At 53.5% G+C, this 20716-nt stretch overlaps 5 protein-coding genes across 5 annotated transcripts; 4 read left to right on the top strand and 1 right to left on the bottom strand.

Moving 5' to 3' along the window:
- Positions 1-2202: 2202 nt before the first annotated feature.
- SETTUDRAFT_160751 (uncharacterized protein) lies at positions 2203-4726 on the top strand (the record flags this gene model as incomplete). The annotated part of the gene is made up of 2 exons (XM_008026129.1): positions 2203-4551; positions 4601-4726. The coding sequence occupies 2 exons, from the start codon at positions 2203-2205 to the stop codon at positions 4724-4726; spliced, it is 2475 nt and encodes an 824-aa protein (XP_008024320.1).
- Positions 4727-5230: 504 nt separating this feature from the next.
- SETTUDRAFT_130104 (uncharacterized protein) lies at positions 5231-10602 on the bottom strand. The gene is made up of 3 exons (XM_008026128.1): positions 9746-10602; positions 5766-9690; positions 5231-5682 (listed from the first exon to the last, which is right to left on the bottom strand). The coding sequence occupies exons 1-3, from the start codon at positions 10480-10482 to the stop codon at positions 5575-5577; spliced, it is 4770 nt and encodes a 1589-aa protein (XP_008024319.1). The 5' UTR covers positions 10483-10602; the 3' UTR covers positions 5231-5574.
- A 1433-nt stretch (positions 10603-12035) lies between these two features.
- On the top strand, positions 12036-13054 carry SETTUDRAFT_176858 (uncharacterized protein; the record flags this gene model as incomplete). The annotated part of the gene is made up of 5 exons (XM_008026127.1): positions 12036-12207; positions 12267-12412; positions 12433-12448; positions 12505-12661; positions 12730-13054. 5 exons carry the CDS (start codon positions 12036-12038, stop codon positions 13052-13054), a joined length of 816 nt encoding a protein of 271 aa, XP_008024318.1.
- Positions 13055-13511: 457 nt separating this feature from the next.
- Positions 13512-15837, top strand: SETTUDRAFT_108104 (glycoside hydrolase family 3 protein; the record flags this gene model as incomplete). Its single annotated transcript, XM_008026126.1, has 2 exons — positions 13512-13702; positions 13752-15837. 2 exons carry the CDS (start codon positions 13512-13514, stop codon positions 15835-15837), a joined length of 2277 nt encoding a protein of 758 aa, XP_008024317.1.
- A 1110-nt stretch (positions 15838-16947) lies between these two features.
- On the top strand, positions 16948-18684 carry SETTUDRAFT_107930 (carbohydrate-binding module family 35 protein; the record flags this gene model as incomplete). The annotated part of the gene is made up of 3 exons (XM_008026125.1): positions 16948-17387; positions 17437-17745; positions 17793-18684. The coding sequence occupies 3 exons, from the start codon at positions 16948-16950 to the stop codon at positions 18682-18684; spliced, it is 1641 nt and encodes a 546-aa protein (XP_008024316.1).
- Positions 18685-20716: the final 2032 nt, after the last annotated feature.

The raw sequence follows: 20716 nt of genomic DNA, 5'->3' as shown, positions 1-20716 counted from the left end.
ACCAGGTTCAGGACGACTATCAGCCACAGCCGCTGCAGGTAGATGGAGAAGATGAATGGGAAGTAGAAGAAATTGTAGCAGAGGAGGTACGCCGTCGTGGGAGAGGGCATAAGCTATACTACGAGGTGAAGTGGAAAGGTTTCCACCGAACGACGCTCGAACCAGCAGAACTACTAGAGGACGTTGAGGCAGTGGACCGATGGGAAGCATTCACGGAGGCCAAACGAGACAGCGAGGGCCGCCTCCCAGAGGGGTTTCGAAGAGGCGACACAGTACCACCCTAAGGAGGGGGGTATTGTAACGGGCTGAACGCCCTTTAGATAGCTCCTCGATGGAATCTCGGTCAAGCAGCAGACGCCAGGTCTTACTCTGCAACCCGGCATCTGTGCGAGGCCTGAGCGGCGCCCAGACGACGCGCTCAGACACTCGGTGCAACCTTTCTCCGACAAGTAAATAAACACCACGCAAGTAGACTCTATAGCTCTCTATCGAATACAACCTCTTGTATACCTCGCGATTGCTCCCCGGAGCGCAGCCCCTTACAATTAGATAGAGTTCTTTATAGGATATTATAGATAGTAGTAGCATAGTTTACACTTTAAACACGTTGCAACTAGACGTTAAAAAGAGCAAGTTAAAGATTAGATTTAGAATATATTAATAGATAGTTGCGTTGTTAAGACATCACGCGTTATAGTGATGGAGTTAATAGGCTAGTCAGGCGTTAGCGACTTGCTTGGGTTAGCGACTCACTTGTGAACCACGTTATAGGATAATATAATATATATAAAACTTTCACTCTATATATAGTATGAGTGACACAGCTTTTATAATTTTCAAGTTTTTCGCGAAGGACAAGGGGTATAACTTCTAATCATTAATTAACAAACTTGAACAGGCTCCTATTACCTGCTAGGTACATAAATACTAACTAGAGTTATAGAAAGAAACTTCACCCCTTATGCGCTAATTATGCTTATCATATAATCACCAGTACAGTTTACTATAAGTAGCTATATCAGAGTACAAAACTATAGTAAGCTTATAAATAAGTATAGCTTAGCGCTATATAATAAAATAAGGCTTATTAGCAGGGCTACTTTACTAATAATAAGTAGTTAGTAAGGCTAGAACTTTTCACTAGCGGCGAGAAACCTTACCCCCTATTTCTAAGCTTCCGTGAAAGTTAAAGTTGCGTATGTACTTGCAGCATCCGCCGTCAGCTCCGCCAGCCGCCATTCATATCAAGCAGACGAAGGAATAAAGCTTGGCTGACTGGCGGCCGCGCAATGGGCAAGTGAGCACTAGCCACCATCCCGACTCATTCTGACTGGCGGCCGCTGTTCATTTCCGCTCCAAAGAAAATTCCCGAACCGTTCAGGAACTACTGACTCTAAAAAACATCAAGCAGATGCTGTATGCTCGTCTACCATCTCCTTCGGCCTGGCCGCCATGTGGTACTGCAATCATCCCAACATGGCAGTATCGCATTTGTATATTAATTAGACTGCAAGCATTGCGACACACCTGACACTTCCAACCGCGTGCCAAGCTACGGATGAGGCCCCTCGCGTCGAGGCAATCAATGGGATATGGTCTTCGGAGAAGGACGAGGCCCACAGGCAATCTCTCAAGGACGGCGGCCTCTGTCTCGGCGGTTCGTTTCGAAACGGCTAAGATCCACCCGCACCACGTCAGAAAATGCCGACGGACGTTGAAACATAACAAGCAGCCAATCAGCTTCGACCCGCTGCTGAACAGCTCGTCGGCTAATCTTCGTTAATGCCTTGCGCAATCAGCCTCCCGCAACAGTGGAGACACGAGTACGTATTGGGACATGTGTAGTACTGCCCAGGAACCGCATTCCTGGACCGCCCAGCCCAGACGCCCGGTTTCACAACGCTGCAGGGCTGTATTTTGAGCTTGTTTAGTGGGTCCACCGTCGGAAGTGGCCTTTTTGCTTGACCATGGCATATTGAGGATTTCTTGGCCCGCCCTGGATACAAGATACATACAGACAGACGCTGCAGTGCCAACTCGGTACGACTTTTCTGTCACTACACCGTTCTTTCGTTTTCCTTGCTCGTTCTTGGAACGTTGCTTTCCACTCACTCTCTTCCATAGCCTTGACGGTTTTACACGTTCCTTTTTGTTGGCAGTGCCACACCCACACAGTCCTTTCAACCACACACAACTGCAGCAATGGCTCGTTCACTTCTCCTTTCCTCTACCCTTTTTGCGCTCCGCGCACTGGCACAAGCTACGCCCTACACGGATGATAAGACTGGTATCGAGTTCCTGGGTTTTCACGACCCCTCGGGCTACAGGCTTGGTTATGCCCTGCCAGAGGGCTCTGCCAAAGACTTCATTGCTCAAATCCAAGCGCCCGTCACCAACGGAAAGGGATGGGCTGGTTTGAGCATGGGTCAGTCCATGGTGGGCAACCCGCTCGTCGTTGCATGGCCCAACGATGGCAAGATCATTTCCTCGATCCGTGAAGCTACCGGCTACACCAACCCGGCCGCCAAGACTGGCAACATGACCATCAAGGCGATTCCGGATGGTACCTACGTCAATGACACCGCCTTTTCATACACATTCCTGTGCTCCAACTGCATCAGTTCCGACCCGTTGTCAGGCCTTGTCCTCGCCGACGGGACCAATGTCATGGGATGGGCTTACTCGAACAAGGCAATGACTGACCCGACTACACCTTCTGCCGTGCTCTCCTACCACGATGCTGGCTTCGGTGCCTTTGGCCTGTCCGCATCCAAGGCCAAGAATGCAAACTTTGAGAAATGGGCTGCACTCGCCGTTGCAGGTACCCCATCCGGCGGCAACTCGACCACTCCCGGCTCCGGAAGCAACTCGACAACGCCAGTAGTCCCCGGTAACCAGACTGCCACTGTTGCCAACGCCACATACGACTACATCGTCGCGGGAGGCGGGGCTGCTGGAATCGTCGCTGCTCAGAGGTTTGCTGAGAGCGGCGCTTCCGTCCTGTTGATTGAGCGCGGCGGTCCTTCTCTCGCGTTCACTGGCAACACCAAGACACTGCCTTGGAACAACACCGTCACCATGTATGACGTTCCTGGATACGGCTACTACCTCAGTGACGTCGGCAGCCCTGATTACTGCGCCGACACGGCCGACATGGCAGGCTGCCTCCTCGGCGGTGGCACTTCCGTCAACGCCATGATGTTTGTCAGGCCCCAGGAGCGCGACTTTGACGACAAGTGGCCCACTGGCTGGAAGTGGGCTGACGTCTCGGCGGCGGCTGACCGTCTGTACGAGCGCAACCCCGGACAGACATATGGCTCAGAGGACGACGTCCGCCACGACGACGGTGCCTACAACGTTCTGTCCAAGTTCTTCGCCGCCCAGGGATGGAAGCAGACAGACTTTGTCAAGAACCCCAACGCCAAGGTCGATGTCTACGGCCACCCCACCTGGAACATTGCCAACGGTCTCCGTTCCGGCAGTGTCAGGACCTACCTTCCTCTGGCCCAGAAGCTCACCAACTTCAAGCTGACGATGAACACCAAGGTTGTGCGAGCTGTTCGCAAGGGCTCTGCCGTTTCTGGTGTTGAAGTTGAGACGGCCGAGGGCAAGCGTGTCATCTACAATGTCAAGACTGGCGGTAAGGTGATTCTCTCAGCCGGCGCCATGTCGACTCCCCGCATCCTGTTCAACTCTGGCATTGGACCCGCCGAGCAGCTCAAGACGGTAGCCAGCGGCACCACGGGCGTCCAGCTGCCTGAAGAAGCCGACTGGATCGACCTCCCCGTCGGAGCCGAGATCAAAGACCACCCCATCTTCACCGTCAAGTTCAACACGAGCACCCCCCTCCCCGGAACCGACAAGAAAGCCCTGATTTCACCCAACCAAACCACCATCGACATGTTTGCCAAGGGCGCCGGCATACTGGCTGAGTCGGGCCAGCGCCTCAACTGGTGGTCCTCGGTCAAGACGAGCGACGGCAGCGAAATGTTCTTCCAGGGCACCTGCAACGCGCCCTCTGACAACACCATCCAGATGAAGGTGTACCTGACCCACGGCTCCCAGTCCGTCGGCAGCCTGGGCATCACAGCCGACGGCGCAACCACCTTCATCACGAAGCCGCACATGACATCCAAAGTCGACACCGAAGCCGCAACCCTGATGATGAACCGCCTGATCCGCATGGCCAGCGCCAGCAACTCGACCCTTTCTCTCATCACTTCCTCCAGCTCCTCCAACGTCACGGGCGCCGATCTCATCAAATCGTTCAAGTCCGGCAGCCACTACGTCGGCACCGCGAAGATGGGCAAGAAAGGCGATGCTGGCGTCGTTGTTGATACGAATACCAAGGTGTATGGCACAGATAACTTGTATGTCGTTGACGCGTCGATTCACCCGGATCTGCCGACGGGAAACACGCAGGCGATTATCATGGTTGCGGCCGAGGCGGCGGCCGCGAGGATCCTGAAGGCGGAGGGCGGCACGAAGCCAGATGTGCCTGTTGAGTCGCCGGTTGCCTCCTCTCCCATCGCCTCCGCCCCTGCTGCCTGCGTCCTCATCCCAGCACCCACTCCCGCACCCGCCCAGCCCAGCCTAGCAGGCAGATACGAGCGCTGCGGCGGCATCGGGCACACGGGCCCCACGACATGTTCCGACGGCTGGAAGTGCGTCAAGCAGAACGACTATTACTCGCAGTGTCTTGCTTAAATACAACTTGAGCTGTTAATAGTGGCAAGGGATGGATAGAAGAAAGAAAAAGGGTAGGGATAAGGGGGGAATTCCATTTGATGTATATACATAAATTTCCATACTAGTGACTGTGTCCTTTTGTATCTTGCTTCTTTCCTGTAGTTGATAACTTTTGATTTTTCTCTCCTGTTTTGTTTTGTTTCCGTGGTTGGTTGAGGGAGTGTCGTTCATCGTTGTCTCTGGTACTTACGACTGTACTCCTATGAACTGACTAATCAGATGGAGGGGTGCATGTACTTGGGGTGCAACGCGTGTGAGAAACAGTGTTTATGTATAAGTGGACAAGTAGACAGTCTAGTTCAGCTCAGTGTGGGACTTAGGCACCTGAGTTTTTGGCTACACCAACACACTATGTACAAATACGCTCTTGTTGAAACGGAAAAGAACAAAGGATAATAGATTAGCTGGTTAGTAGATACATTGACATCACGCACACGCACAAACATCAACAGTTTGCACACAGAAAACAAAACCAGTGTTTAAATTTGCAAGCTGCAGAACGTGCAGAAAAGAATAAGTATGTATGCGCACAACAAACAAAGGTGTGCCCGAGACTACAGACACGATAAAGTGCCGACAATACAAAAAAGGCTGCCGACTATAACGACGGCACGTACACGATAGACTGGGGGAGGGTATAATGCCACCTAAGGAACAGGAGGGATAAACCGAAGAAGAAGAAGAAGAAGAAGAAGAAGAAGAAGAAAAGAAGAAAAATTATTACAACGCTTCATAGTCCTTCGTACATTTGATCAGTCCGCATCTTCGTTTGGCAGCATGCACACACCTTGCGCTAAGGTGAAGAAAAGAGAAGGAAGAAAGAGGCTACTCGGAGTCTGCAGTCAGTCGTTCGGCCGTCCTGGTGCTCTCGACAATGGCATCGTTATTCAGCTCAGTCAGCTGGTTCAACGTCTCTTGCATGGCTGCCAACTGCTGGAATTGTATTAGCGGTCCGAGTTTTTTGGGGCGCTTTGACAAAGCAGATCATTGACGTACGGGATTTGGGTTCAACTCACAGTACCGACAACGTCTTGCGCAGGACCAGTGCCGTTCACCTTGGGTGGTTGAGTGCTGAGTGCAGCCCCGCTGTCGTTGTCTTCCTCTTCTTCCTCTTCCGCTAAAGTGTTAATGTCACGCTTCTCGCCCAAGGTCGCAGCAGCACGAGCAATCCTGTCGCCAGCGGCAAGAATGGCTTCGAGGCGTTCAACCTTGTCGTGGAGCTGTGAGTTCTCCTTCTCTAGCGGTTCTACGCGGGCCAAGTGCTTCCGTACAACCTCGCCTTTCATCGTCTCGATACGGTCTTCGGCTTCCTCGACAGCCCTGATGGCCTCATCGCGCTCAAGTTCGAGTGCGCGTACCCTCTGCTCCAGAGCTGTTACGCCTGAAGCCTGTGCGTTGAGACTGGCTTTGGTGTCTTGGATTTGCGAGTTCCAGTACATGTCTCGGTCCTCGGACGCTTTTCGCTTCGCCTCTTCGAGCTCAGCAGAATGGGCCGACTGTATTTGCTGCAGCTCAGAGGTGAGTGCATCGTACTTCTTGCGCAGTTGTGATAGTGCTTCAGAGGTGCTGGCCTCCATGCCTGCCATGAGCTCGGCAATGGCCTCCTCATGCGCCTGGTCCATGGATGCTCTTTGTTCTGTGAGATCCAAATGCTGCTTCTGCATAGCTTCAAGTTGCTGCCGTAGAGCCTCCATGTCGCTCGAGTGTCCTGCCTTGAATTCTTCTTTCAATAATTCCAGGGCATCGCTATGCTCTTGATCAACCTGTGCCATCTTTTGCTGCAGCGTTTCACACTCAGATTGCAGCTTCGACAGGGCCTGTTCATGGTCTGCCTTGAGAGAGTCTTTGAGCAATTGAATGGCGTCTTCATGCTCCTTGTCGGCAGCAGCCTTTTCTGCCAAAAGAGTTTCGTACCGGCGCTCCATGTCGGCTAATTCAGGACCAGACTGGCCCTTGGACGAAAGTTGGCTCTTTAGTTCGTCAATTTCGGCATGGAATTCTTTCTTCAGAGCCGCAAGCTCATTCAGCGCAGACTGCTTGCCAGAAACCGCTGCCGACTTTTCTTGCTCCAGCCGTTCCGTGTCGTTTTGCATGAATTCCAGCAGAGTTGCGTACTTTTGCTCAATTTCGGCATGCTGAGTCTCAAGTGCCTTGGCATGGCTTTCCTCGGTCGCTGAGTGCGCGGCAACAATGTCTGCATGAGTCTTTCCGAGTTCCGCAAGCTTTGCTGCCAAGGCGTCTCGTTCCCTCTCGAGCTTCTCAATATCGGCCTTTTTAGATTCTTCAGTGCTACTTGTCTCTTGAGTGATCTGGTCGTATTTCGTTTGCAGAGTGGCCAACGCCTCAGAAGTGCTCTTCATGTCTTGTTGCAGTTCATTGTACTTGGCTTGTAGCTCCTCAAGTTGCTCTTTGGATGTGGTGTTGGCTTCTTCTTGGAGCTTCGCCACAGCATCACTGTGCTCACGCTCTGCAGTAGCCTTCTCTTCCAACAGCATGTCATACTTGGACTGGAGCTCTGCCAGTGCTGTCTTGGTCGAGTGCTCAGACTGCTCTTCCAGCGCTTTCAGTGTCTGGAGGTGGGCGGTCTGCATGGCCTCCTTCTCCTCTGCTAGCGAGTCATACTTGGATTGAAGTTCGCCGAGTGCCTGGCTCGTGTTGCCTTCAGAGTCCCGCTTCAGGGCTTCCAAAGCCTGGTGGTGCTCATCCTCTGCGGCCTTTTTCTCCTCAAGAAGAAGGTCGTATTTTGATTGCAACTCTGTGAGTAGCTGCTTCGACTGGCTCTCAGAGTCCTCCTTGAGGGCCTCGATAGCGCGAGCGTGGGCATCCTCTGCAAGAGTCTTTTGTTCCAATAGAGAATCATGGCGGGCCTGCAGGTCGACGATCAGAGACTGCGACTTTGCGTGGGCTTCGGCCAGAGCACCCTTCTCCTGCTCCAGCGTGTCCAGTTGGGCCTTGACCTCCCCATTGGTGGTGAGATCCTTGGTCATTGCATCGATGCGTTCTTGAAGATCTATCACCAAGGTCTGCGAGATGTTGTGGGCCTCCTTTACGGCTACCAGCTCATCTTCAGTATGCTTGAGCTTGGTACTAGTATCGTCAGAGTTTCGGGTGGCCGATGCCGACTTGTCTTGGAGCTCGCTGAGCTCTTGCTTGAGTGTCTCAATCTGGCTGGACTGATCGGAAAGAATCTTTTCATGCTGCTCGAGAGTTGCAGTCTTCTCGGCAACAAGAGAGTCATAATCAGCCTGCAGACTGTTCAGTCGCCTGGTTGCGTCTCCCTCGAGATCCGCCCGCAGCGATTCAATCTCACGTTCGTAATCCTCCCCGATGACACGCAGTTCTTGTTTGTGCCTGTTTTGTAGAGCATCAATCTCAGACTTGTAAGCACTTGCTTTACTGTTCGCATCGCTCAGTTCAGCTTGAATCTTGGCCATGTCGGAAGCATGTTGCGACTCGAGTTGCTCTGAGAGTTTTTCGAGTGTGTCGATGGTGCTGCGCAAGCCAGCAGCTTCTTGCTTGAGTTGCTCCATCTCGGCAGCGTCAGTGGTAAGCTGCTGCTTCAGCGCCTCCATCTGTTGGACAAGTTGGTCGTTTTCGTCGCTCTTGATCTTGAGAGCAGCTTCATGTGAGTCTTTCAACTCGTGCATCTGCTTGTTGAGCTCCTCAGCCACCCTCTTGCCGTCAGTTGAGCCTTGTTGTAGCGCCACAATCTGCTCCTGAAGATCGCCAATGGACTTGGCGTGCCCTGAAAGTTCCTCCTCCTTTGCATGAAGCGCTTCGCTCGTGTTCTTCTTAAGTTCGTCCAGCTTCGCCTGCAGCTGTTCGGCATGAGCACTGCGTTCGCTCTCGAGATCTGCCGAGGACTGCTCAGCACGCTGCTGGAGCTTGGTGAGGTCGTCTTGCAGCTGTTTCTGGGATTCGACATGGGTCGCAATCATCTCGTCCTTGGCGCGCAGCTCGTCCGTATGCTGCTGCTGTACGGTTTGGATGTCGGCCTGGAGCTGCTCAACGACGGCCAGATGCTCAGCAGCCCTCGACTCGAGGGATTGCTGTGCTTCGTGCAAAGCCGTCTTGTGCTGGTCTTCCTTGGTTGCCACCTCTGCCACAAACTCGTCGACAGTCTTGGTCAGCTCGTTGATCTTAGCATCGCGCAGACGAAGACTTTCGACCTGACTTTGCTCAAGCTCGGCATACTTGGCCTCGAGGTTTTCCAGCGTCTTCTTGGCAATGTCAAGCTCCTGCGAGAGCTTGTCGCGCTCCTCTTTCAGCGAGGCCACTTCGCGAGTCAGCTCTTCGATCTGGGTGGCTTGCTCTGCCATCTTCTTCTTTTCATTGTCCCATTGCTGACCTTGCTGCTCAAGCTCGGCATTCAGGTCGTCCAGGACCTGCTGCAGCTCCATGGCCTTGGCAGTCTCGGTGGCCTCTCTCTCCTGGGCCGCCTTCTTCTCCTGCTCGAGCAGCTGGCTCTGTTCCTCAAGTTTCTTGGTCTCGTTGGCAAACTTGATCTCCATATCTTGCACAACTGTGTCGAGCGCGCGCTGGTCGGACGATGGAGCGGCATCCGAGGCGTCTGCAAGGGCCTTGTCCTTTTCGGCAATAGCGGCCTGGGCATCGGCCAGCTGGCTGCGCAGTTTTGCTCTCTCCGAGTGCAGGTTCTCAACCTCGCGATTGAGATCGTCGCACTGCTCCTGCAGCTTGTCGCGAAGGTTTGTCTCCTTGAAAAAGTCCTGCATGATCTGGGCGCTCCGCCTCTTCGTCTCCTCCTCGACCTCGTCCGAGCCTGTCGGAGCGGTGTCGGGGCGTGGCGAGACGTTGCCGAATTTGGCCAGAGCAGCTTTGACAGGCCCGAGGGTAGTCTTGCGATTCTCCGCCTCGGCATCGGAGGCGGCCTTTTCCTTGAGGGAAGCATCGCGACTGTGGGCAGAGGCGATGGGACTGTCTCTGCAGACAGGTTAGCACAAACAGTAGCACGAGAAGGTGTTTCGAGGGGGCGTACACTTGCCGGGCTGTTTCCTCGGGCTCTGATATTACTGGCGGGGAAGGGGCAGAGACAGATGGCTTCTTTGCGGGTGCAGTCGCTGATGCGCGGGGCGCAGCGACGGATGCGCGTGTAGCAGCACCAGCAGCCGGGCGCGTAGTCGCTGACTTGGTGGGCGGGGCCAATGAGGCACGGGGGGCTCTGGTGGTGGCAGAGTCAGCAGCGGGTCGCGTTGCCACGGGTCGCTTTGCTGTGGCGGCGGTGCCAGTCGCTGTCGCGGTCGCTGTCGCAGTCGCTGTCGACGAGGCCAGTGACGGGCGCGAGGCGGGCTTTGCTGGCGACGAGCGGGCGGCGGTTCCTGACGCGACGGGCGGGCGGCGCACAGCGGGCTTCTTCTTGCTCTCTTCGCCAGAGGTCACAGACGACACATCGTGCTCGATATCTGAGGCCGTCTTGGACGACGAGACGGCCCTGCGCGTAGCGGAGCCTGCCGCAGGGCGGGTGGGCGGCTTGTTCAGGCTGGAGCCGACAGCACTGGTGCGCGAGGCGGCTGTCGTAGGCGCCTTGGACGCGCTGGTGGCGGCGCGCGGTGTCGATAGTGAGGATGTTCCTGTTGTTGTTGTTGTTGTTGTAAATGCGGATGGCGCGGCGGGGCGGCGGGCAGCACCGCCCACAGCTGAGGCGCTCGTCGCAGGCAGGCGGCGGGCGACAGGGCCATCTTTGGAAGAAGCGGGTGAGGGGGCGCTGGAAGCCATTCTGCGCCGAACCGACGACGTGGGCGTAGAGGGTGCGGGCAGTTTTTTTGGCTGCGGAGTTCCGGCTGGCACAAGTTCCGAGAGAGCTTTGTCGCGGGAGGAGCCATGACTAGCCGGGGGGTCCGTCTCCATGTGGGCGCCTGCAGAAAGGCGATGCTGATCCATGCACGGGCAATGTAGTCTCTATCTGCTACTTGTCCCGTTTCGTCGCGGGCGGGCGGTGAATGGCGAGTGAATTATCGTATATGCACTGCGACGCGGTGGATCGAGCGTCCGTGGTTGTGGTTGTGGTTGTGGTTGTGGGTGGTGATGGTGGTGATGGCGATGGTGTTGAGGGTGTTGATGGCGATGATGAAGGAAGGCAGCCAGATGCGGCAGCCGTCATCTGCCTCTCCTGCCTCTCCTGCCTCTCCTGCCAAAAGCAACGTCTCTCTCCTTCACCCTCACCTCCCCCCTTGCCTCACCTCACCACCCATCCCCCAACCAATAGCACCGCCTACCAGGCTCCCGTCCACTCAACACACCACACGTCAGACTCGTGCCGCTGCACGAAATCTCTCCCCAAACTTACTCGACCTCGCAGTCTCGACCTGCCTAGCGCCCACGGAGCCGCTTTCTTCTCCACACATTGCGGCTTGTAGCTCCCCCACAGTCAGCCCCGTAGTTGGAATACGTTCCCCATGATAGGCACGGCAAAAACGCATCCAACCGTCATCCGGCATCCGTACAAGCCTCCAAGCCAGACGACCGCCCACTCTGCTTCAGTGCTTGTCGCCATAGGGCACTTCCAAGCACTAGACGACGGCCAGCCTTTGCCCACAGCCTGCCCATCTCACCCTTGAAAAAATCCTCGCCGGCCCTATGCGTGGAGCCGCACTTTCCCCTTTCACCCCTCCTTACAGGGGTCCCCAGGCCACGTGAACATCTCCCCGCGAACAACGCTTCGGAGTAGTACGTGCTTCAAGACTAGAAACACGCGCCGGCGCACCTAACACTCAATACGGTCTAAGAGGATAAGCCTTCACGGTGGAGCATTAGCAGGCTTGTCAATCACATAAAACGGTTAATTCCATGGCTAGTGGTGAGTGCATGGCAGCCAAAGCGTGCAAAGAACGAGCCGTCTTGGTAACTCCTGACAAGTGGCATCGGCCCGGACTCAGTGACAACTTGAACACTGATCCTCAGAGACGGTAGGTCTGGATACCACTCGCCACACTCAAGCTAGCTGGACCTGGCCCTTCCACTACCATAGCTCAACTGCCGCCCCGGATGCCGTCGGATCCAAACTACCAGCAAACCCATCTCCTTGATGCGGGGAAGTCTACGGAGCATGCTACGGAATTGTCAAGTGTGCGTGGTTTCTAGCCAGGGGGCACGGCGGTGCATCGACGCTATCCCAGGGCGTGCCGTGGGTAACGCCGGTAACTGTCTACACGCTCCAGCAATATAACTACCGCCGTCTGTTTGCGTCTCTCCCTCGACCCAGCCCAAAACATCCTTTACTTCTTTGCGCACTTCTTTGGAATAGAAGCTCGCCCTATTGTATATAATTCATGTCTGACACGTCTGCAATGGAGCACGAAAAGATCGAAATGGGATCGAATCCCGGACGAGACGAGACGCCCTTGAGCCGTCAGCTCACCGTCAACTTGACTCCGGAGCAGTATGAGCGCCTCTTCTTCCAGCCCTCAGCTCCTCGCAACGGCGACTTTGCAAAGAGATTCTGTACGTTGGCGCCACCATGTCTACTACTTGTCAGACATGAAGACTAACACAACCGCAAGCCAACCCAACCTTGCTCGGACTCTTTGGTTTTCTCGTGCCCTACACCGCCACCTGCTGCATCCTCTGTGGCTTTCGAGGCGCGTTGCCTCCTCAGAGTCTGGTTGGTCTTACGGGTTCTTTCTACTCCTTCGGGGCATGGTCCTGGGTCTTGCTGGCATTGCAGAGTTCATCCTGGGTAACTGTACGCTTCTGCCACACGCACCTCTCTCCCGTCTCGCAGCACTGACACTTATCCAGCCTTCCCCATGACTATATTCATCGTATACGGAGCTCATTACATTGCCTTGGCCTATGGACAAGCCCCAACCTCGGAGACTCTATTGGCTTTTCAAGATTTGGGAGGAGCGACGGGTGCAGCTTACAATACGTCTCAAGGGTTCTACAACGTTTCCATGTAAGCACATCAGCCCGAGTCACATTGAGCACTGGTACCCGACTTAGTCTCTAACAATCATCACACAGGGTACTTGTCAGTTTCATGTTTCTTCTCGGCACCTTCCGTGTAAACGCGTGTTTCATCTTGTTGTTCTTGGGCGTCACGATACTCTTCGCCTTCGTGGCCGCGGCAAACTTCAATATTGCTGCTCATGGAACCGCGACCGACATGGCATACGTCAAGACGTTACTGAAGGCCGGCGGTGCATTTGGCTTGATGAGTGCCGTAGTGGGCTGGTACCTCGTCCTGGTTACTGTCTGTGAGATGGCTGCTATCCCATGTCCATTGCCCGTCTTCGACTTGAGCAGTAGGATTTTCCCACCCAAACCAAAGCCTAGCAAGGAAGAATAAGCCAGCATTGTTTTCAAATCTGTATACGAGGCGGAGGCGGCTGCTTGTCTCAGAGTTTCTGCCGATGATGGGCATCAAAAGCATAGCGCACAATGGAAAAGCATCGTGTCAAGCAAACACGGCATATTACATGGTATTCATCATCATCTCACGTGCGCGTCTTGTTTTGTTGAACCCGGTGGCTGAATATCGTCTATTTCCCCAGACGATCACTCAGCTCCTTTGCGCAAACATAGCGCCCGTGTGCGCGGGGTAACGGGGTAATGTTGGACCTTGTCGACGGTAAAAGGCAAAACAGAGCTTAGTCGTCCATGGCATGGCTCCACTCCTGTTGCTAAATTGCCTATTAAACACTGTGTAGAGATTGCTTCCCGCAGTCAGGGAAAACTTATATATATGGCCTTGACTTCGCGCTCGAGTGGCCTTGAGCTGCGGGCAAGTGACGACATCCGCCACGATGCCTTCTCTCTCAACTGCCGTGCTCCTTGGGGCCTCGTTCGTCTCAACGGCTTATGCAATCGGCCCTGATTGCACCTCTGGACCGCTGAAGAACAACACCATTTGCAACGTCAATGCTTCTCCTTCCAAGAGGGCTGCGGCCCTCGTTGCCGCCATGGAGCCCCAGGAGAAACTCGACAATCTCGTCAGGTACGCGTGCTGCTTGATTTTCACTGCAACAATCCGCTGACATGCAAAGTAAATCCAAGGGTGTGCCGCGTCTAGGTCTCCCAGCATACAATTGGTGGGGTGAGGCTCTACACGGCGTGGCTGGCGCACCAGGAATTAACTTTACCGGGGCCTACCGTACCGCAACCTCGTTTCCCATGCCGCTGCTCATGTCAGCGGCCTTTGATGACGATCTCATTTTCCAAATCGCAACCATTATCGGCAACGAGGCTCGTGCATTTGGAAACGGCGGTGTCGCTCCCGTTGATTATTGGACCCCCGACATCAACCCCTTTCGTGACCCGAGATGGGGTCGTGGCTCCGAGACACCGGGCGAGGACATTTTGCGTATCAAGGGCTACACCAAGGCCCTACTTGCTGGCCTTGAGGGCGACAAGGCCCAGAGGAAGATCATCGCCACGTGCAAGCACTATGTCGGCTACGACATGGAGGCATGGGGCGGCACCGATCGTCATCACTTTGATGCCCAGATCACCATGCAGGATCTAGCAGAGTACTACATGCCGCCCTTTCAGCAATGTGCACGCGATTCAAAGGTCGGATCCTTCATGTGCAGCTACAATGCCGTCAATGGCATCCCCACCTGCGCCGATACCTACGTTCTCGATACAATCCTGAGAGAGCACTGGAACTGGACTGACAGCAACAACTACATTACTAGTGACTGTGAGGCTGTGGCAGACATTTCTCAAAACCACAAGTATGTCAAGACGCTTGCCGAAGCAACGGCACTCGCTTTTAGCAAGGGCATGGACCTCAGCTGCGAATACTCTGGATCTTCCGATATCTCCGGAGCCTGGAAGCAGGGCCTTCTCAACGTCTCAGTTGTAGACAGAGCACTCACACGGCAGTACGAAGGTCTTGTCCACGCAGGCTACTTTGACGGTGCAGCAGCCACCTACGCCGGCCTAAGTCCCAAGGACATCAACACGCCCGAAGCGCAGCAGCTGTCACTGCGTGTTGCCGCCGAGGGCCTTGTCATGTTGAAAAACGACAAGAAGACGCTTCCACTGTCATTGAAACAGGGCTCCAAAGTCGCCATGATCGGCTTCTGGGCTAACAACACCTCCAAGCTCTCCGGCATCTACAGCGGTCCTGCGCCCTACCTCCACACTCCCGTGTGGGCTGGCAACAAAATGGGACTCGACATGTCCATCGCCACTGGCCCTATTCTTCAAAACTCCAGCGCTTCAGACAACTGGACGACGAATGCGCTCGAAGCAGCAAGCAAGGGAGACTACATTCTGTACTTTGGCGGGCTCGACACCTCGGCCGCAGCCGAAGGCTTCGACCGCACGCAAATTAGCTGGCCAACCGCACAAATCGACCTCATCACCAAGCTATCCAAGCTCGGCAAGCCCCTGGTCGTCCTGGTCCTCGGCGACATGGTCGACAACTCGCCTCTGCTCTCCATGGACGGCGTCAACTCAGTCATCTGGGCTAACTGGCCCGGCCAGGACGGTGGCGAAGCCGTCATGCAAGTGGTATCTGGCGCACACGCCGTCGCGGGCCGCCTACCAATTACCCAGTACCCAGCCGACTACATCAACCTGTCCATGCTGGACATGAAGCTGCGGCCCCACGACTCGAGTCCCGGACGCACATACCGCTGGTACAACGAGTCAGTGCAGCCATTTGGTTTTGGCCTTCACTACACGACATTTGAAGCCAAGTTTGCGAGTGAAACGGCATTGACCTACGACATCAAGGCCATCACGGGCGCGTGCACTGAGCAATATCTCGATCTGTGTGCCGTTGCGCCCGTGCAAGTCGCCGTCACAAACAAGGGCAATACCACCTCGGACTTTGTCGCCTTGGCTTTCATCAAGGGCGACGTCGGACCCGCGCCATACCCCCTCAAGACACTGGTGTCGTACACGCGCCTCAAGGATATCAGCAGCGGCCAAACGAAAATGGCGTCTCTCCCGCTTACACTGGGCACTCTTGCCAGAGTCGATGAGCAGGGAAATACGGTCGTGTATCCCGGCGAGTACACGCTGTTGCTGGATGAGCCGACGCAGGCAGAGGTCAAGCTTACAATCACCGGGGAGCAGACGGTCCTGGATAAGTGGCCGCAGCCACCGGCGAGTAATTAGGTTTCCGCTGTACATTTGAGTATGGTTTGGTAGCGGGGAACGCGGAGCTTTGCTGTGCATAGTGTATGTATATAGGAGTACGAGTGACACAACACGACTATGATTGTGGTGTTTGTATGTACGTAGATTCCTGGTGAGACAGCAAAGAGTAGCAATGAAAAAAGCTCTACTTATTTGATATCATTATCCTTTTTCTTCAAGTACATGCTCTCAATCTTCCACTCTACCACTGTCTATCATACACCCCCCCTCTCCCCCGATTTCCCGCAACCGCTTGTTCTATTCTACCTCCTACTACCAATATGACGTCTGCGACGCCTACATTACTCTAAGTAGCTAAGTAAGCGCATGTTGTTGTTCGGGCGCGGGGTAGCTAAGTAGGGCTAGCTAGGGCTGCAGGGTGTAAGGTTATTCTTCCTTCCCCGCTGGTCATATTATTATTATTATCCCAAGTCGATTAACCGGGGAAACCGGGATGTTGGAGATCCAAGCTTCGCAGGAAACTGGGTTTGCGGTAGAACCAGTATGCGGGAGTTTGTTTTTGCAAAGTTTAAATGCGGGGAGGGGAGAGAAAGTATATGTGCGGTGAGGTATTAGGACAAAGGTCTATATATATATATGAGTTGTTGCCTAGCCTAGCCATAGTGTAACTTCACTATGTAAGTACGTCATGCTAGATGCCCACTTTAGGTTGGTGGAATTTTAGTGTTTCCTATAACCTTAACTACAACAAAGCTAAACCTCCCTTTGATATCCTCATACGACTCCCCCACCCCCGTTCATCCCGGGAAAACTCTGGATTGCCCTCTTCCCCACTGCCCGGTCGGCCTGCATGCAGCTGCACGCACACCTCATACCACTGATGATCGCTACTCGAACTCGGTGCAAATATGCTCGGCAATGCAACCCAAGAGGTGGGACTCGACTCGACGCATCGCGAGGCATTCCCCCGTCGCCCGAGCCCATGACGCTGCACACAGTTATGTTATAACCGCTGCGGCGGGGGACCCGACCACCGGCTATTATGCTGGCATCGAGAGAGGATTTATGAGCGGGAAGATTGCGTGGAGAAATGAACAAGATGCAAACGCGTACTACAGAGCTATCATGATGGTACCTTCGCTTTTGCTAGTGGCGCCGCTACTATTTGCGCTCCAGGCGGCGGCACGACGTGCGCGCTCCCCGACGCCGCCTATGGGCTGGAACTCGTATAATACGTGGAACTGCCTTCCAACTGAAGAAAAAATCCATCAAAGCGCGCGGGGACTCGTGGACCTGGGATTCGCGGATGTTGGGTACAGCTTTGTCACTGTGGATTGTGGGTGGAATACTCATGAGCGGGATGCTGAGGGGAGACTGCAATGGAACGAGACGCTGTTCCCCTCTGGAGGCAAGGCACTTGGAGACTTTTTGCATGGGCTTGGGCTGGAATTTGGACTTTATTCCGGCGCGGGCTACCTGCAGTGTGGAGATGAGTCGCTGCCTGCGAGTCTGGGGTTTGAGCAGCTGGATGCACAGACTTTTGCTGAATGGGGCGGCGACAGTTTGAAGTATGGAAAGCTGTTGAGCATTGCTTGGAGAAATGGCTAACAGAAATAGGTACGACAACTGCTATTCTACGTCCAACACGACCATGGTGGACTCGAGCTCTGCCGAGGCTCAGTCGCCCGCTCGTTTCCAAGACATGGCTGATGGGCTGGATGCTGTCGACCGCGACATCCAGTATTTCGTTTGCCAATGGGGTATCGGGACTGACGTTGGAGAATGGGCTGCTGGTGTCGGCAACACTTGGAGAATCAGCAATGATATTTACAGAGCCTGGCGCAGCATCTGGCGCATTACAAACCAGATCGTTCCGTACTTTCGCCATACCACTGTCGGTGCTTTTGCCGACATGGACATGCTCATGTAAGTCTCTTTTCAATCTCTCTCCAGCCATTAGTTAACCAGTACAGTGTCGGTCTGCACGCGCTATCCGAAGAAGAAGAGCGCTTTCACTTTGGCATGTGGGCCATCAACAAATCGCCTCTCATCATGGGCGCAGCACTTGACCCGCAGCGTCTCAGCAAATCCTCAATCGACATCATGACCAACAAAGAAGTCATTGCAATCAACCAAGACCCGCTGGCCAAGCAAGCAAAGCTCATGCAGCGCGACACAGAGGGCGAATGGGACATCTGGGCCGGCGAGCTCTCCGGCGCAAAGCAAGTCGTCGGCATTGCAAACTGGAGAAATGACTCGCAGAGCGTCCAGGTGGATATGAAAGCCCTAGGCATTGCATCTGCGCACGCCCGCGACGTATGGGCCGCAAAAGACCTAGGCACTGTCTCCGGCACCCAGAATGTCACCCTAGCAGGCCACGAGCTGCGTCTCTGGGTCCTCTCAAACATCACTTCCACTGCGCCTCTCCCAGATACCCCCTACCACGCCGCAGCCGCCGCCTCGCTCTCCGGCCAAGCAACCGCCATCACCTGCTCCCCGGGTACGTGTCTGCCCGCCGGCTCCAAAGTCGGGTATATAACCCGCGGCGCGGGCGTAACCTTCCACAACATCAGTTCCACCACCACAGGCAAAAAACGGCTTAGCATCGATTTGATCAACTACGAATACGCGTTTTCAACATCTTGGGGCTGGGGCGATAACACGCGCAACATGACTGTTGCTGTGAACGGCGGGAAAGCAAAGAGATGGGCTGTTCCGCTTTCTGGCGGCGACTGGGAAGAGAGTTTGAGTTTGGGGATTGAGGTTGATGGGTTTGAGAAGGGAGATGCGAATTCAGTTGAAGTCAGGGGGTATGGCGATGGGTTTGCGCCTGATGTCGTCGGGCTGAGGGTGCTGGAGTACTAGGAGGGATTGTGGGGTTATGGAAAGTCGGTTTTGGGCTGGTGGGAGTGGGTTTGGGCAAGTGTCGGGTTGGTACGTTGGTCATGTGGGTGCGGATGGAAGGAGGGAGGTCGACTAGTAGAGATATTAGTACGTACGTCTGGACCTTGGCATGAATACAATGCCGCCACTGCCGCATTATCTATTATGCCTGGTATTAGGCTAAGGTGAGAATTAGAGTTACAGCGCTTAAGCTGTAGGTCTTAGCTTTTTTTTCAAACCTAGTTTGAATACATACTAAAGTTATTCTCAACCTTGTTGTGGCCTTGCCTGAAGAGGCATAGCTTCTTGGTGAAGGGACATGGAATGAGGCCAGATACCGGGCTATCATTGTATTTTACTCCTTCCCACCATTTCTTGTTGCTATTTTCTTGGGTTGTTGTATTGTGCCACATAAACGTGGTGACTAAACTCGGTTAGTGCCACGGTAACGCCAGTCTCCCATGGTCGAACAACATGCCAGCACGTTTTCGATGTATCTTGTAAGCGTAATTTGGCTAAGTTGGTAGAATCGCTGTAATACATGTCGCCTGGTGGTCATGTGATGATGTAGATAAGCGGACTCCTCTCCGAGATTGACTGGAACATCATTATCAATAATGTTGATTGATCTACCTCATCCACCCTTGCTCTGATGACATGTCCTAGCACCTGCATTCTGTGAGACACTAATATAATTTGGAGGAGCTTTTCGAAGGTATTCACTTTGTCACAGGCTTTAGGTCAACTCCGGAGAAGACTAACTAAGAATGCCTCATCAACATCAAAAAAGACCGTTCTAGCTAGAGATGCTATTACCCATCAAACCTGGGTAGAGCTTGATAGAGTTTTCCAGATTCTGAACTATTACTATTTCAGCGGTGCGAATTATAGGTACGATATTACTCGGTGACATGAAGCAAATTTCACTCAGGTCACAATGACAAGTTAAACTTTTTTTGATTCATATACAAAGTTAAAGAATGGCTTTTTCAGCCGCATAGGCCCTTATTTGACCTGTTGCTGTATACGGACACGGCACGTCTAATTAGAGTTTATTCTACATCTAATCAGAGTTTGTTCCACGGAGTTCACTCAAAATACGTTATCGTTTGTCGCATTGGCACTTCCTATGAGCATCCACGTGGGGAGATTGTCATGATCATGTTGTTTCTTGACTGCAATACATATTGGCTATGTTTTTGCCTAGTGGTGCCTCGCAGAGACGGACCTGTAAGCTTTAGAAATTCACCAATAACATGGCAGAAGAATTCCGATGAGATAGGATCTGACCAGTTAACTTCATGCCGTTAAGTAAGAAAATACTTTCGCACGGCTTCACTGTGCATGCCCAATTTTCAAACAGCCGATACCCGAGTATAAGAAGCTCTGTGATGGCTCTCCTTGATGGTGTCCTCTACATCATCACAGCTGCGCTGTCATCAGAAGAACTCCATCAAGTTTTTGTCTCAACAATTGCAGCTAGTTATCTGTTTTCCAACCCCGCCTAACCCACAATGAAGTCCACCACCATGCTCATGGGCATTGCTTCTTTATTTTCTATATCGATGCCTGTTTGGGCATATAATTATGACACCTGCCTGCACACCAACTTCGAGTTTTCTGGAAACCGCTAGGAAAGCACGCTATCTAGGAGAACCGACCACGAGGAATCGACTAACAGCACTTTTAACACCTGCAGCTAAGGCGCTAGCGCGCAGTAGGGAGAAGAAGGAGGCCTTCCTTCGTTTTCTCACGCCTGTGAGAATTTTCTCACAGAGCTTGGGCTCTAATGCCAAGACTAGAGGGGCCAATAGGAACGCAGGAGCTTATTGAAGCTCAAATTCAGCAAGAAACACAGACATATCAAAACAATAAAAATAACAAAAAAAAGACTAGCCTCAAAGGACCTTAGAGGCACAAGCAAACGACTAAATGGATAATAATCCAGAATCGAGATGGCTGAGGAGGCCCCTACGCCGTGCCTAACAGGCAACCAGAAGACGCTAGGCCTACC

This window comes from Exserohilum turcica (assembly GCF_000359705.1).
Source record: "Exserohilum turcica Et28A unplaced genomic scaffold SETTUscaffold_16, whole genome shotgun sequence".
Classification (NCBI taxonomy): Eukaryota; Fungi; Ascomycota; class Dothideomycetes; order Pleosporales; family Pleosporaceae; genus Exserohilum; species Exserohilum turcicum.
The sequence above is the reverse complement of the archived record's forward strand: the minus strand, read 5'-3'. Positions and strand labels throughout refer to the sequence as shown.